Source organism: Erpetoichthys calabaricus, chromosome 4 (assembly GCF_900747795.2).
Source record: "Erpetoichthys calabaricus chromosome 4, fErpCal1.3, whole genome shotgun sequence".
NCBI classification, from domain to species: domain Eukaryota; kingdom Metazoa; phylum Chordata; class Cladistia; order Polypteriformes; family Polypteridae; genus Erpetoichthys; species Erpetoichthys calabaricus.
The window spans coordinates 122,205,461-122,221,087 of NC_041397.2; the positions used below are offsets into that span (position 1 = coordinate 122,205,461).

The window sequence follows — 15,627 nt, forward strand, 5'->3', positions numbered from 1 at the left end:
GGCTAACAAAAGTACTGTACACCAATGAAACTTACAGGCATATTGTTTAGATGTAGAAGAAAAATGGGGTACCATTTCACCAGTAACAAATATAAAAATAATTTCCAACATTTAAAGATGTGCTATTGTTTTCCATATTAATGGGGAAAATATTTTAGAAATAAAATAACAAAAACAAATGAGAAATGAAATAGAAGCCAGCGATGGTTTTAAGGAGAGGTGAAATTAAAGCCTTCCAACATACCTGAACATTTCTTGTACTCAGAGATTCGCTTTTGCAAATTAGCAAAGGACCAATGAGCCCAGATGCAATGTCTCTTTTGCTATTGACAGCACTGTGATACAGTCTCGTCAAACACCTCGGGTCATCATCGGTTGGCTCATCTTCTTCTGTGACCTTCCATTCATACACAAAGGTCTGTCCAGGCTTCACTTCGTGTTGCTGATTGCCTGTTAAAGGGTAAAAAGCTGAACTATTAAAGCTACTTTGATGTGAATTTCCCATTGGGATTAATAAAGTATCTATCTATCTATCTATCTATCTATCTATCTATCTATCTATCTATCTATCTATCTATCTATCTATCTATCTATCTATCTATCTATCTATCTATCTATCTATCTATCTATCTACTTTACTTGGTTTATGAATACTGAAATACACAATTTGATTTTCTGTGTCACTCAAAATTGCTGTCAGACATGAAATTATATTAAAAGAAAACCAAATGCATTAAACTTAATGTTTAAAATGCAAAAGAAACTGCATTCTCTTATATAATACTGTTAAGGTACCATTCCAGAGTTGGCATTAGAATCTAGACTCTACTAGGGGGCTCTGCCCCCTGCTCGCTTCGCTCGCCAACCCCTGGTGTTGGGAATGACAAAGAGCGTGATGTATGAATGAGATATAGAATAGTGTGACGGTGTAGATGATGCAAATAGAAAGCAAACAATGAAGTGTGTGGCACAATGTAAAGGTTTATTTGAAAATTTCTTTGTACACGCCGTTTAAGTGTAAAAGGTAATTCCAGCTCAGAACTTGTAAGGTCAATGAAGAAGGTTATTGTTGTGATCAGAGTCAAGTTTGTCAGAGCTTAGAAAGAGTTGTGTCTCTCCAGGAAGTAATGGAATGACTTGGGTATTTATGTTTTCCACATTAATATTTTTTGGACATAATATAGTGCGTTGTGTTAAAAGGGGCATTTGGTCTAATGAGATTGCTGTTCCAAATCTCTTTGTAACTAAGTCGTCGCAGATAAAGGCTTGAGGAATTGTAATAATATGTGGCTGAAGTCCATCTGTATTGGTGAGTGTACCATCTCTCAGTTGTAATAAGCAATTGTTATGATCTGGTTGTACCATCTCTCAGTTGTAATAAGCAATTGTTATGATCTGGTTGTGGACATCGTATCTTTTTTACTAACTGTATCTTTTGAAAGCAATGCCAATTGTCTGCGTATTTTAAGGTGCACTGAACAATTGCTGAGTGCATGGCATCTGGAAGAATAGCTAATCACTGTTTAAAATCTCCTCCTAATAAAAGTACCTTTCCTCCAAATCGAATATTATTATTCATAAACGTTTGTAGAAGTTTATGAATGGTGTTGAGTAAGTGACTTCATGCCATTGTACATTCATCAATAAACAACATTTTTTGAAGACGGATGTCACGTGCAGTGCCACCGTTAATGTTCATAGTGGATACCGATTTGTAGGATCTAATGCAGTTGATAAAGATTTCACTTTCAGGTACATCGTCAGTTAGAATCTTCTGTAGATATTCAGTATATGAATGTAAAGAAGGCAGTCTAATTTGACCCTTTTGACAACAACGTGTAAATGTATAACTTGTATTGCCAGTTGTTTCTTCAGGGAAGTGAACTGAATGACAATGATTGCAAATGACATTCATTAATCCGAATGAATTTTCCCAGTGTATGTTTTGCTTGTGCCGTTTGAGAGGCGCGTTGTTGCATGTGTAGTATTTGGGACGTGTTGTTTTGGAGCTGTAATCGATTTGCCTGTGCTGTGTGAGAAGCCCGTTGTAGCCTTCGCTGCCGTTAACGTATGTCTGAGACGGGAGGTGTTTCGTTTTGAATCCGTGCCTGTTGCGATGCAGCACTTTGATTGATAGATTGCGTCATGTGGATCTAGGATGTAGATTTGTGCATATTTGCGTTGTTGATTTGTTTCAGGGTGCACTGTTCCAATGCGATGCAGTATTTGTGCACATATGGGAAAGCAGTATGGGCCATTGCCTTTTGGTGGCCTGATATTTACTCCGGTAGATGCAAAACCAAATGAACTATTGTAGGATCTAACGCAGTTCATAAAGTTTTTACTTTTAGGTACATCGTTAGTTAGAAGCTTTAGTTGAGCTTTGCGTTTTTGGGTGAGCTTTTGCCTTGCTGTTGTGCGCGAGCCTCTTTTTTTTTTTTTTTTTTTTGGGTCTAGTTTCGTGTGCAATGTGTTTCGTGCTTTGCCTGCGTTTGACTTTGCGCCTCATTTCTCCTTTTTGTATGTGCTCACTCCTTTTTTCTGTGGTCTTGTCCGCCACTCGCGGCCCCTCATCCGCCTCTCTCGCCCTCTTTTGTCCGCCTTTCTCGGCTCCTCAGCCGACTCTCGCGGACTCTTTTTGCGCCTGCGCAGTACGTCTTTTTGCAGCTACGGCCCATGGCCGGATGTGCCTGCGTCCATCATCCGGTTTAGCATTCTCGGTTAGTAATATGGATATTTTGTCATGACTGCATCGATCATTTTTCATTTTGTTTGTTTATAATTCTGTTGTTATGAGGGCAACATAATTGCCAGCATTAATTTGAAAATGATTTTTACTGGGCACAGTCACTTTTGTTTTCGGATTTCATGGTTGCTGCCATTTTGTGTCTTTGATCGCTGTTTTCGTAGTTTTCAGTTAGATATCATTAAGTAAAATTCTGATGCCTTGTTGTTCATTTTAAACTAATTTTCAGGTTGTTATTACTTTCTGTTTCATTAGTGACATTATTTTGGCACCATTTTTAGATCCCTTCTCTTTCAAAGTAGTTTTGTTGTTGGTAGCAGCACTCATTACCTGTCATGTGTTTTACAGTGCCATTACATGTGATGTCATGATTTTGAACGCTACATAAAATATTATCCATATTTCTAGACATTCAAAAACATTCATGATGAATAATTCTAGTTAATTTTGGAAAGGACTCTAAGAGTGTTGGACTTTTGATCTGATTCTTCTACAGGAGTTTTGGTTAACGTTTTTGACTTCCTGATTCAGCTATTCTTTGTTTCCTCTTTTGATGCTTTAATATTCCATTTCCTGTCCTTTCAGACAAGCATGTCCATAGCTGATGATGGCTTTGATGCTTAATGGTTGCTAGGCATGTGATTGACCTGACACGTGACCTTTGGCATCATGGTGGCCATGTTGGATATGACAGCTGTGCAAATCCATTCAATTTAAAGTAGTTTTTGGTTATGACTTTGCTTTGAATGATGACTTTAAGTTTAGTGTTTCCCTGTAAACTTTGAGTAACGTTGTCTGTCTAAACTCTACCAACATTTGGTCTGACTGACTGTCCTTCTGATACACCCATAAACGTTAAAACAAAACGTTATTCTTCTCTGTCACAATCACAACACTTGATATAGAGTTTTTTTAAGGGGAAGTGTATTTAAGATTAATTTCAGAAATCTCTTTCTCACAAAATGAGTTGTGGAAATCTGGAACATGTAATTGAATCAGAAGCCTTAAGAATCATTCAAAAGTATCTGGATTAGATATCTGGACATCTTAACCATTCACCCGATGGACTGAATGGTCTCCTCTCATTTGTCAAACATCTTCTTATTCTCATTGAGTGTTATAGCACTCCAGTCCCTCCATTATAGCAGAGAATAGTCTGTTTGCATGAAAGTTCCTCAAAAATATTTCTATTATAATTCCTTTTTACTTGAAGTACTTTAAAGAAATGTTTTGCTCAGACATGTAATATTTTATTTCAAAACACAAACTGTGATAGCTGATAAAATAATATAAATAATAAACTGAATGAATTTATCTTTATTTTCATTCAATCAATCAATCAATCAATTTATTTTTTCTTTTTGCTTTATCTTTTAGAGTAATTTTGCATGGTCAATACCATAGTAACAGACCCTCAAAACCAGAAAAATAAAACTACAAATTAAAATAAAAAAAAACAAATGTACAGTACATCATTATCACTCAATGTTTTCATTTCCCTCCATACACCTTTCTAAAGAATAAATAATATCTACATACAGAAACATTATTTTAATATTTTGACTAATAAATTAAATATATTGTATGTAACAAAATGCAACAAAAATTCACCTTTGTCATCTTTCGGATATGTTGCCCCTTCATATTGCTTGGTGATTGACAGTCCTTGAGGGTAGATGCTGTATGGTCTGCTTGCCTTATTCTTGAAAACGATCTATGATTATCAATAAAAACCAATGTGAAACAGCACTAGACATTGATAAAAAAATAGTTACTAAACAAACAATATGGCTTAAATGTTGCATTTACAAAATGCGGGCAGCATCTGAAGAATCAAGTCAGAAGGCAAAAACAGCAAAACCCAGTAGATGGTGACAGCAGAGCCTCACGTAGATTAGTGGGTGAAATTATCAGCAGCCACCTAGGACTGGACAAAAACTAGGCTACTTGCAGGAAGAGCGATTCTTGTTCCAAATGAATGATGTGGTGCTAGCCCTACTGGAGGGTAATATGACAGTGGATCTAAGTGCTGATCCAATTGGCGATGCAATGGAAGGAGATCTGGACAATTATCCTATCAAGCTTCTGAATTTGCTGAATCCGTCATGTTTAATAATAATAATAATAATAATAATAATACATTTTATTTATATAGCGCCTTTCCCATGCTCAAGGCACTTAGAGAATATAAGAAGAATGGCAGGGTATACAGTATATAGCGTTGTACAAACCAGATAAATAAAGAAGATTACAACAGTGAATTCAGAGAAAAAGCCTAACAGACAACATAATTGATGGTCTCGCACACACACATACAGGTTACATGAGCATCTTGACAGAGAAGTAAACTGAGAGAAGGGTGATAAAGTCAAGTAGAGCTAAAAGCCTTCCTGAACAGATGAGTTTTGAGTTGTTTTTTAAAAGAATTCATGGAGTCAGCTGACCTGATTAATTTAGGTAGGTCATTCCAGAGTCTGGGCGCTATACAGCTGAAGGCCCTGTATATGTAAATGTTTATCTCCATATCGGCTGCACCTGAAAGTAGGTTGTGAGCATGGAAGTCCGCAGTGAGCCACAAAATTAAGGAATGTTCATTAAAACCAATTGAACTAATAACACAGGGGTAAACAGTTAAATTGCTATAAAATAGCAGCATTAGAAAATAACCCCAAATATCAAAACTAGGTCAGAGGATTATATATAATGTCAAGCCGGCAAATCAAGTTTAATCACTATGCATCCCAAAGCAACAATGCAAAGCAAGTTCCAAGATTCTTGGACAGCTACTACTAAAGTGAACTAAAAAAAGAAAAAATGCAATAAAAAACAAATAAAAAAACAAAACAATTAAAACAGGTGCTTCTTAAGCAGTGAATGCAATGTAGCTTTTAATTTTGGCAAAGCATTTTAGAATAATAAAAAATGGATGGCTTCTTAAGCCAGAGTGCTCTGCAAACCTACTGTATATTGAAATGAGCTGCACATAATATAAAAGTCTAGTTTTTCGTTTTGCTTGACCTATGATGAAATTTACAAGGTTAACGTTATTCGCTGTATTTTTTGTTACGTTCCACCCAAACAAGAAGCCCACCTCATTATATACAATACCCAAACTAATAATTAGATTTTTGATCAGAGCGAAAAGAAGCTGAAGCCTCATACAGAAAATAAAGCAGTGAGACATGATTTCCCTTGCATAGATAGATAGATAGATAGATAGATAGATAGATAGATAGATAGATAGATAGATAGATAGATAGATAGATAGATAGATAGATAGATAGATAGATAGATAGATAGATAGATAGATAGATAGATAGATAGATAGATAGATAGATATCACCTGATTTGCACTGAGGGAAAGTTGCCTTTTTATAAAACATCATAAAAATATACCTTCACATGCAGGCAAGATGGCTGGCATTTGAATTTAACATGCACACTAGTATCAGACATTTCTGGAACTAATAAGAGAAATGCTGGGAGCTTCTCTAGGAACATATTTCACTTGCCTAGTGGTATATATGACCCAGCAACACTTACTGCTAATTTTCTGAGATATGTCATAATAATGACAAAGTTTCTCAGAGTACAGTGCATGTTGAAATGCCCTCAAATGAGATGGAACGTTGGGTTGTGCCCAGTCCACATTCAGGTCATGAGGCATTATGAAATAATTTTTTTTAATCCTTCACTCATGATTACAGGCATTTAAAGCTCTTAATGCCTTCCTTACCCTGTCACAGGAATGTATAATGTTAAATTATTTTACACTGGACTTCATTTAATTTGCTACCAAAGTTCATTTTATGCTACCTTTCTGTCAAGGACTTTGTGTAACACTGGATTCTCATTCTTCGATCTCATCATTCTAAATGTCCAGAAGGAGTATTTCACTTGATAAAATTATAGGCACCCATGAAAAGTCAGCATCATCATCATTTTCATTTTGCTGTTCTTGGTGAAAGTTATGGTGGCAACACCCAGAGCTGGTCTCGTCAGGCCACTGCATACCTAACAATTTCCTCCAGCTCCTCCTGTGGTATGTCAAAACATACCCAAGGCAGTCAAGATATATAAGCCCCCAAATGGGTTTTCTTCTTCCAGTGTGTTGTGCATTGTTCACCTGCCCAGGATTCATCCTGGCTACATGCCAAAAACAGTCTCAACGGGCTCCTCTCCATCTGGACAAATAGCCTTTCTATTCCAAGGTAGGGCCTTCCTGTTTACAGTATTAAAGTATGATTTGAGGTGCCCACTGATTCTTTCAGGATAAATTCCAGTTCCTCATAACCATGAACCAGATAGACAGGTTAAAATAATGCATGGACAGTAAAATCAAAGAAAAGGTGAAAGGCTGAAATCAACAAACCTTTACTATGTCTCGAATCTGAGCTCGGACTACTGGCCCAAGGATTCCCGTTTCCAATTTTCTTCCCTCTACTTTTGTTGTGAAGGTGTCATCGGTGTACTGCACATAGACCACCTTTTTGTATTTCTTTCCTATGCGATTTGGCCCTTTTTCCAGGTATTTGGCTTTATAGTCTCTATAAAAAAATCAAAATTGTTGACTGAGCACATATTCAGATAAAGGTCGGCTATAAAGGCTATGAGGCATTTTCCCATCAAATACTCTTAACTTTTTTCCTTACCAATCAGAACAGGTCAATTCATAATAAACAGTGTTGGGAAACATTAATTTTAAAAATAACTTGGTTACATTACTCACTACTTACAAAAAAATAACTAAGCATGTTATATACTTACTTATTAGAAAATGTAATGTGTTACAAACAGTTCATTACTTAAGTAATGTTGCCTTGCAACAGACACAGATAGGAGGAGTTTAGGGTAAATAGCAGGTAGCAGAAAGAGCTAGAGGAAGAGCCACAGACAATTCTTAACTCCAAGAGGCCAATAAATGTGGAACGTTCTGGCAAATGAGTAGCGGAAAATCTATAGATCCACAAAGCACGTTTTGAAAAGGATTTACTTCATGTGTATATATCTGTGTTGACACAACTTATCCTATACTGGCAATGACCATTAATAATTGAAAACAGACTAAAACATTACATTTTTTAACTTTTAAAACTGCCAGAAGAAGGTAGCAGGATCTCACAAGGTCTAAATAAAAGGAAAAGAGTAGCCATATGTCAATCCAAGGTAAAACACATAATACCACTGGTTTAAGTAAAGCAACCATAGGTCTCCTATTTATAGATAGTAATTTACTAGAATTTCTTAGACTAGTGTTTCTTAAACTATGGGTTGCGATTGAGATGTCTATAATTGGGTCATGCTGAGTCGTGAATTATAATTGAAGTGAATGAGAAAGGGTCAGAAAAGATTTATAGATATACTTGGGATGGATCACCACTTGCATGGCCAAAACAAACCCCCAGGATGATGCTCAGCAGTGAGACTCCAAGGGGGAACTGTATGATGATCAACCTCTGTTGAGTCGCTCGAAGACATGCAATAGACAAAACTGGGTTGTGAGTAAAAGAAATTTAAGAACCACTGCCTCAGACCATTGGAGGATATCAAAGTGTCGTTCTGCATTATACAGAGGCCACTGCTGTATGTAGTGGAAGATGAGTTACTTGAGGATTATCTGCTTCTTTAAACAATAGCTGGAGCTCAAGATGGCAAGTGTGCCTGGGATCAATAGAGCGACCACTGAATTGATGACTCCAGGGCTTCCAGAGTACATTCCCAGCCCTAGAAGAAGATCAGGGATAGCCAGTTCCAACTGGAGGTATAAGGCCACTGCTTTCTCACTCATGAATGCAACAGAAGTGTGAACTATGACAGAGGGAGAAAGAGTCTTGTCTTGTTTTGTATATGAGTCAGACCACAGACAGTCATTGGCATGGGACTGATAATGGAAGCGCCAGAGAAGCATCAAGGATTCATTGATTGTCTCAACATCACTGTCTACTTGACTTGCCTCTTTGAATCCATTTCTGTTCTTGGGTTTGTGGATGGCTTCAGGGTGCTACCCTATCATCCATAAGTACAATAATTGGATGTCAAGAAGATTATGTAGCTTGTAGACATATTTACTAGCCCCCAGTTTGAAAGATCATTGACAATGCTACCTTAAAAAGGAGCTACAATAGGGCCTGTCCCAGGAGGAGCATCAGTGTGGCTTGTTGAGCTAAGACTAAGATAAGACTTTGTGATAACCTCAATTTTTTTTTATTCCAAAAAGTCATTGATGAAATTGGAGTGACCCTAGCATGGCACCTGGGGCAACACTTAGCACTGAAGCAGAATTGTGATCAGACCTTTCAGTCACAACACAGAAGCTGATAGCTGGCTGTCAGATAAAAGAATCTGAAACTTTTATGTTAACCTTTAATTACAAAAATTAGCTATACAATGGGAACAATCTACCTTTTACACATTTCCCTATCTTCATAATTCATTATAAAAGGTGAAATTCTTGGCACTGGGTTACTGCATTTATTCTTGTAGATGAGAGGTATATGTAAAGTTCACTGGCAACAACAATTATCCAACAAAGTCACACTAAAAACTTTATGAATGCATTATGTCTGCAGCGCTTTTGGATTTCTGAAAGAAAGAGCACAAAATGTATTGCTTGTCTGTAATAAGGTGACATGAGACTGAATCGTACAGCCATCCAATTTTAATTTAGAGATATATAAAATAATTGTATTTACATCTCAAATGCATGAATTGAAGACAGGACTCTTGACCAGTGAATGAGAGGCAGAGGCAGATCTCAAAAGCTTGATCTTGTCTGATTGTGTTTCCTGTTCATGCACTACTCCAATTTTCCAGAAGTAACAATGAAGTCCATTGTGTCATAAACTTTGTGATAGTCATTCTCCATGAAAACATGAGATTCAAAATTTTTCTTGGCATCACTGCAAACACCATATAATTGTAATTACAATTTTTTGGTGAATGAATCCTTTAAAAAGTTGAAGAATTACATTTTAAGACTTACTGGCTTTAAAAGCCATTTTTCCCCATTTTGGACCTAGCTCAGGCTGAAGCCTCAACTAGCAGATGGAATGAGTTCCCACTGACCTGGACAGTGAAGGTCCTGGCCTGCTTTATGAGTCACTTTGGAGAGCTCACGCCATTTGTCATGTGTGTGACTCTGTATTACAACAGTGTGCCCCAGCAATTTCAATAGACCACCTGTGTAAGTAAGCCCATTTAGGCATCAGGGTTTATTGCTTTCTGTTTATTATTCATTTCATGTTACTCCTTCCTATTTCTGGCTTTATGTATAACACAATTTCCTTATTTTTAGCAGAGTTACGGTCCATAATTATCAGTCTCAGTTTACAGATGCCTGTCTTCCACAAAGGGATCATTCTCTTATTGAGTTTTCTTGTTGTGTCTACTGCAGATTTTAGCATAAAATAGGCACTTGACTTCTAATGCTTCCATGTAAACTTGGCATTTTATTTATTCTGAGAGGGTTTTTATTGAGGAAAAACTGTGCTAAGCACCTGATTTAAGAATTTTCTCTTCTGAGCTGCAATTAAAGCAGTTGTTTTCATTTTTTAAAATTCCCTTTAATATTGAGCAAACCCACATGGACATACTTCTGTATCCAACAGAAATGGACGTATCCTGGTAAAGACATTTTTGTAAAATAAGAAACATGATCTTAACAAGTAAATGCTGAGTCTGGAATAATTTTCATTGTATAAAACGACAGTCACTTGTTTAAACAGCCTAGTGAAAACTGGCCCTGCATGCATGAATGTGAGAGTGGACATGAGTGTACCCTGTGAAAGTCTGGCCTTCCAGGGTTGGTTCTTGCCTTGTGCTCAAGGCTGTCAGTTTAAGCTCTGGCATCCCTGTGAACCTCAGTCAGATTAAGTGGAAATGAAAAGAGGCATATGGATCGATAGAAAACAAAGAAGTTCTTTACTAAACAGAATTTTAAAATGACTAAGATTCAGCACAGAGTTAACTCCAAGCCTCCAAGCAATTTATCTAAGTCCCATCTACAGGTTTCAATTATATAGGGAAGATCCTGGAGATGACCAGGCTGTGTCAATGACAATGTATATCAAATTAGAAAAGTGGGAGCTTTTATGAGTGTAGCAGTGTACTTTGCCTTTTTCTCTATTAAAATACACAAACATTAATGTTTCTGAGTTTTGCTTAAGAAGTGACAAATGAAAGGAGACCATCCAGTCCATCAAGCTCATTTGTTTAGCTAATGTATGCTGTCACAATATCTCATCCAGATTCTTCTTAAAGGTCGACAAGGTGTCTGCTTCAGCTGTCTTGATAGTTTGTTCCAGACTCCCACAACTCTTTACATAAAGGAGTGCTTCAAGACTTTAATCCAAAATGCACTTCCTCTCAATTCCTACTGGTGTCCTCAAGTATGTGATTCACCGTTAAGCTGAAAGAATTCTGATGGATCTCATTTTTAAAACCTGGATTGGGTGTCCAAGCAGTCTTCTCTGCTCAGGACTAAATAGGTTTAATTCTTGGAGTCTCTGACAGTAAGACATGTCTCTAAGTCCTAAAATCCACCTTGCTGCTCTAATCTGCACATCTTTAAGTGCTACTATGTCTTTCTTATTGCATGGTGACCAGAACTGCAAACAATACTCCAGATGTGGTCTCACTGGAACGTTATATAGTCTGAGTATAACATTCCTTGATTTATATTCAACTATTTTAACAATATAGCCTAACAATGTATTAGCCTTCTTAATTTCTTCCGCGCTGGTGCAGTGGTAGCGCTGCTGCCTTGCAGTAAGGAGACCCAGGTTCGCTTCCCAGGTGGAGTTTGCATGTTCTCCCCGTGTCTGCGTGGGTTTCCTCCCACAGTCCAAAGACATGCAGGTTAGGTGCATTGGCGATCCTAAATTGTCCCTAGTGTGTGTGCCCTACCTGTGGTGGGCTGGCACCCTGCCCGGGGTTTGTTTCCTGCCTTGCGCCCTGTGTTGGCTGGGATTGGCTCCAGCATATCCCCGTGACCCTGTGTTCGGATATAGAGGGTTGGATAATGGATGGATGAATTTCTTCTGCACATTGCTTATAGGATGAAAGCATAATGTTAACATAAACCCTAAATCTTCTCAGAGGTTGTTTCCTTTAGTACAGTGCTTCCCATCTTGTATTTATAACTGATGTTACTTTTGCCCACGTGTAGTACTTTGCACTCTTTTACATTAAACTGCTTTTTCCAGGTGTTCTCCCAGTTCTGAAGCGTGTACAGGTCTTTCTGAATTGCTATTGCTGCCTCCTCAGTGTCTGCTATTCCTTCAATATTAGTGTCATTTGCAAATACAGAAGTTTATTAACTACACCAGAATCTACTGTATGTCATTAATGTTAGTGAGAAAAATAACAGTTCCAAGGGCAGACCCTGAGGGACTCCACAGATGACTTTGCTCCATGTGGAGCATTCTCTTTGTATATCCATACTCTTTGTCTCCTGCTGGATAACTGACTTAAGATCCAGTTCTGGAGGCTACTTCTATTGCCTACAGCATTTAGCTTTAGAATTAATCTTTGATGTGGAACCGTATCAAAGACTTTTTAAAGTCTAAGTAAATGCTTCGCTTTTGTCAACTATTGACAACTTTCCAGTCATCAGGTACTACTCCTTTCTCAAGTGACTGCATCTGCTTTTGACTTTTCCATATTACATAATGCTTATAATTTTGTTCTAAGCAGTCCTTTTTTGAACCCACTGTTTTCTACTACAGAGTACTCATAATCTGGAGGTTATTTTGACTGCATGCAGAACAAGTCAGGATCCAGACCTGTCTGATATGCCAGTCCACTGCTGGGCACCCTCACTCACTTTGACAGGGCCAATTGCATAGGCGTTGAATTCCTGTGACCATACTAGAAAAAATATATTAAAAATGGATGAATGGTATAATAAAAAATTCATATAAAGGGCACAAAGTCAGTCAAAACTCCACCACAATTGGCAACTCCTTCATTGGTGCCCCATTCTCTTTGCAGATAGGAAGCAGGTTCATACTGAGCACATGTGATAGACATGAAAGAATCTGGAGATGCCATGTTGAACACTATGCAGCCTTCAACATCATCCAGCATGACCAGATTGATGGTTGGTCTGTGATGATCTGGGGAGGCATATAATTGAAGGGCCGGACAGATCTCCATGTGCTAGGCAAAGGTACCTGACTTCTGTTAGGTACCATGATGAAATCCTCAGAGCTATTGCCAGACCTTACCCTGGTGCAGTGTGCTCTGGGTTCCTCCTTTGCAGGACAATTTTTTTTTTGCACAACCTTATGTGGCCAGAGTGTGCAGGCAGTTTCTTGATGATGAAGATGTTGATGGCATTGTCTCGCACATTCCCCGAACCTGATTCCGATTGAGAACCTCTGGGGTGTTATGTATCGATGCATCCGATGCCACCAAGTAGCACCACAGTCCGTCCAAGAGCTTACTGATCCAGGTCTGGGAGGAGATCACCCAGAATGCCATCTGCAGTTTCGTCAGGAGCATTCCCTGAAATTGTCAGAAGTGTATACAGGCACGTGGGGACCATACACATTACTGAGTCACAGTATGAGTTGCCATGATGAAATTCACACAAGTTGGATCAGCCTGTGATTTCAATTTTTCATTTTGATTTTTAATATGATGTTGAATCCAGCACTCAATGGTTGGTGATTTTAGTTTCCATTAACCGTTGTTATATCATTTTGTTTTCAATGAATTACACAGTCTGCGGTTGGTTGGCACCCTGCCCAGGATTGTTTCCTGCGTTGGCTGGGATTGGCTCCAGCAGACCCCCGTGACCCTGTGTTCGGATTCAGCGGGTTGGATAATGGATGGATGGATGGATGAATTACACAGTATTACTCAGTAAAGAGTTTCCAATGAAATATTTCATTCATCGAGATCTGATGTGTGATTTAAGTATTCCCTGTTTTGAGCAGTGTATATTATGGTTGCCCAGCATCTTTAGGCATCTGCATTGTATTCCCTACAACCACACAATATTATAGCAACCAGACACACAAAATGGTGGTGATCATGAAATCCATAAAGAGAAAATAATAGCATCCATGCAAACAAAATAATGATCAATCCTCAATTAAAATTAATAATGTACTATGAACAAAGAATAACACTAGAAAAAAATTAATAGTGCATTACTGACATCCAGGTTAGGATTACTGAAGATTGAAACCTATCCTGGCAACATTTGAGCCATCCCAGAATGGTGTGCAGGACATACTCATGCATACCTTTCAACCAATACAATGTAATATCACAGATTGCAAGAAAATATTTTGATCATATAGTTGTATCCTGCATTCAAAATAATTATAAAGTTTCTTACCTGTCAACATACTCAGGCATATTTGGTGCATAGTCCCATACTGTCTCTTCTGCTGCAATGTAGTAAGTCCATGCTTGACTTAAGCTCTTTTGCTTCACAGTTAGTCGTCTGCTCATTGGGCCTTTGCCTTCACAGATTTGCACATTCATATACCCATACATTCCCGCTTTTTTTGGTAAAAAAAAATAAGAAGTTAGGATAAGATAGCCACCTTGAGTCTTAAAATGTTACAATGTATATAAAACTGGGATTCACCCCATAAAGATAATATCTACATATCTATATACAGTCATGTACTGATTTACGGTTGACCTAGCTGAGGCCATTCATAGTTAGGACTGAGGGCCAAAGCAAAATAATAAGGTAATGTTCTAGAAATGACCAAATCCAGCCATAGAAAGATATCTGCCTGCATAGAAGCAGTGAGTGAAGCGGTGGTGGAGCTGCAAAGGTAGCAGTCTCTCGGCTGTCTTCCTTCCTGTAGTGATGCTCCAGCCTATAATAAATTGCCACAAAGTAGCAATAAGTAAAAAAAAAAAAAAAAAAAAAGAGTTGCAGTCTTCAGGGTACTAATTGGCCATGCAGCATTTTTCTGAGTTCTCACTTTACTTAATTGGCACATCTTTTTGGTTTCCGATCAATGCAGATGGTTCACAGTTTTTTCTTCCATCAAGAAGATAGAAACACATTGCAAATTGTAATAAATCTTTTGTTATTATTAATTTTATTTTATAGAGTCTCACATGTTTTCTGACTCTTGGAGGGCCCTTTAAGGGCTGTTTTGATCTGCACTGCTACACATGGCTAATTCTTATACATTTGGCCCACAGCACATTCCCTTTAACGGACCCGGCATGTGACTGCCAACACTCGAAGTAGTGTAGTTTGTTTGTAGTACTCCATAAATGCAGTTAAAGCAGGGTACGTCTAGGTCAGTAAAGGACGGAGCAGAAGTGATTGATGTGCCAAATGGCAGCACTAACTAATTGGGTGGAACGCAAAGTGCAGTGCTCTGTCCAGAAAAAGAGACATAATCATGTATAGTGTATATACTGTAGTTAGGATTGCAATGAAAAATGAAAATTCATTGAAACTCAGTTGTTAGCAAGCACGCTATAAACCTCAAATGCTGGTGCCAGGCTGTGGCTGTGAATGTTGGTGGTGCTTCGGTACAAGCCAAAAGAGGGGGAAAGACAAGTACAGGCAGAAGTAGTGTCCTTGTATCCTTATGTCTCTATTGTGCCTAGCCCTTGAACTTTTTCTTGGTTATATACATGATCAATAGCAGTAAGCACCTTGGGCCTCATGTATAACAGTGCGTAGAATTCACAATAAAACATTGCGTATAGACAAAGCTGAAAATGTGTGTGCACACAAAAAATTCATATACATAAAACTGTGCATAAGCAAAGTTCTGTGCACTTTCCCTTTATAAATCCCAATTTTAATCCACATGCACTCACCTACAGCCCCATCCTTACTTTTGCATAGTTCAATATCAAATCAATATAAATAGCCCCTTCTATTCAGTGTT

General features: G+C 38.0%; 1 protein-coding gene across 1 annotated transcript in view; it reads right to left on the minus strand.

Annotated features, from left to right (window-relative positions):
* Positions 1-15,627, minus strand: part of f5 (coagulation factor V) — a 114,378-nt gene that overhangs the window by 51,405 nt on the left and 47,346 nt on the right. Inside the window, exons 7-10 of the mRNA XM_028799742.2 lie at positions 14,094-14,259; positions 7,119-7,293; positions 4,358-4,460; positions 245-450 (exon numbers count right to left, since the gene is read on the minus strand). Coding sequence (XP_028655575.1) covers positions 245-450; positions 4,358-4,460; positions 7,119-7,293; positions 14,094-14,259 — 650 coding nt within the window. The remainder of the gene's footprint in view (positions 1-244; positions 451-4,357; positions 4,461-7,118; positions 7,294-14,093; positions 14,260-15,627) is intronic.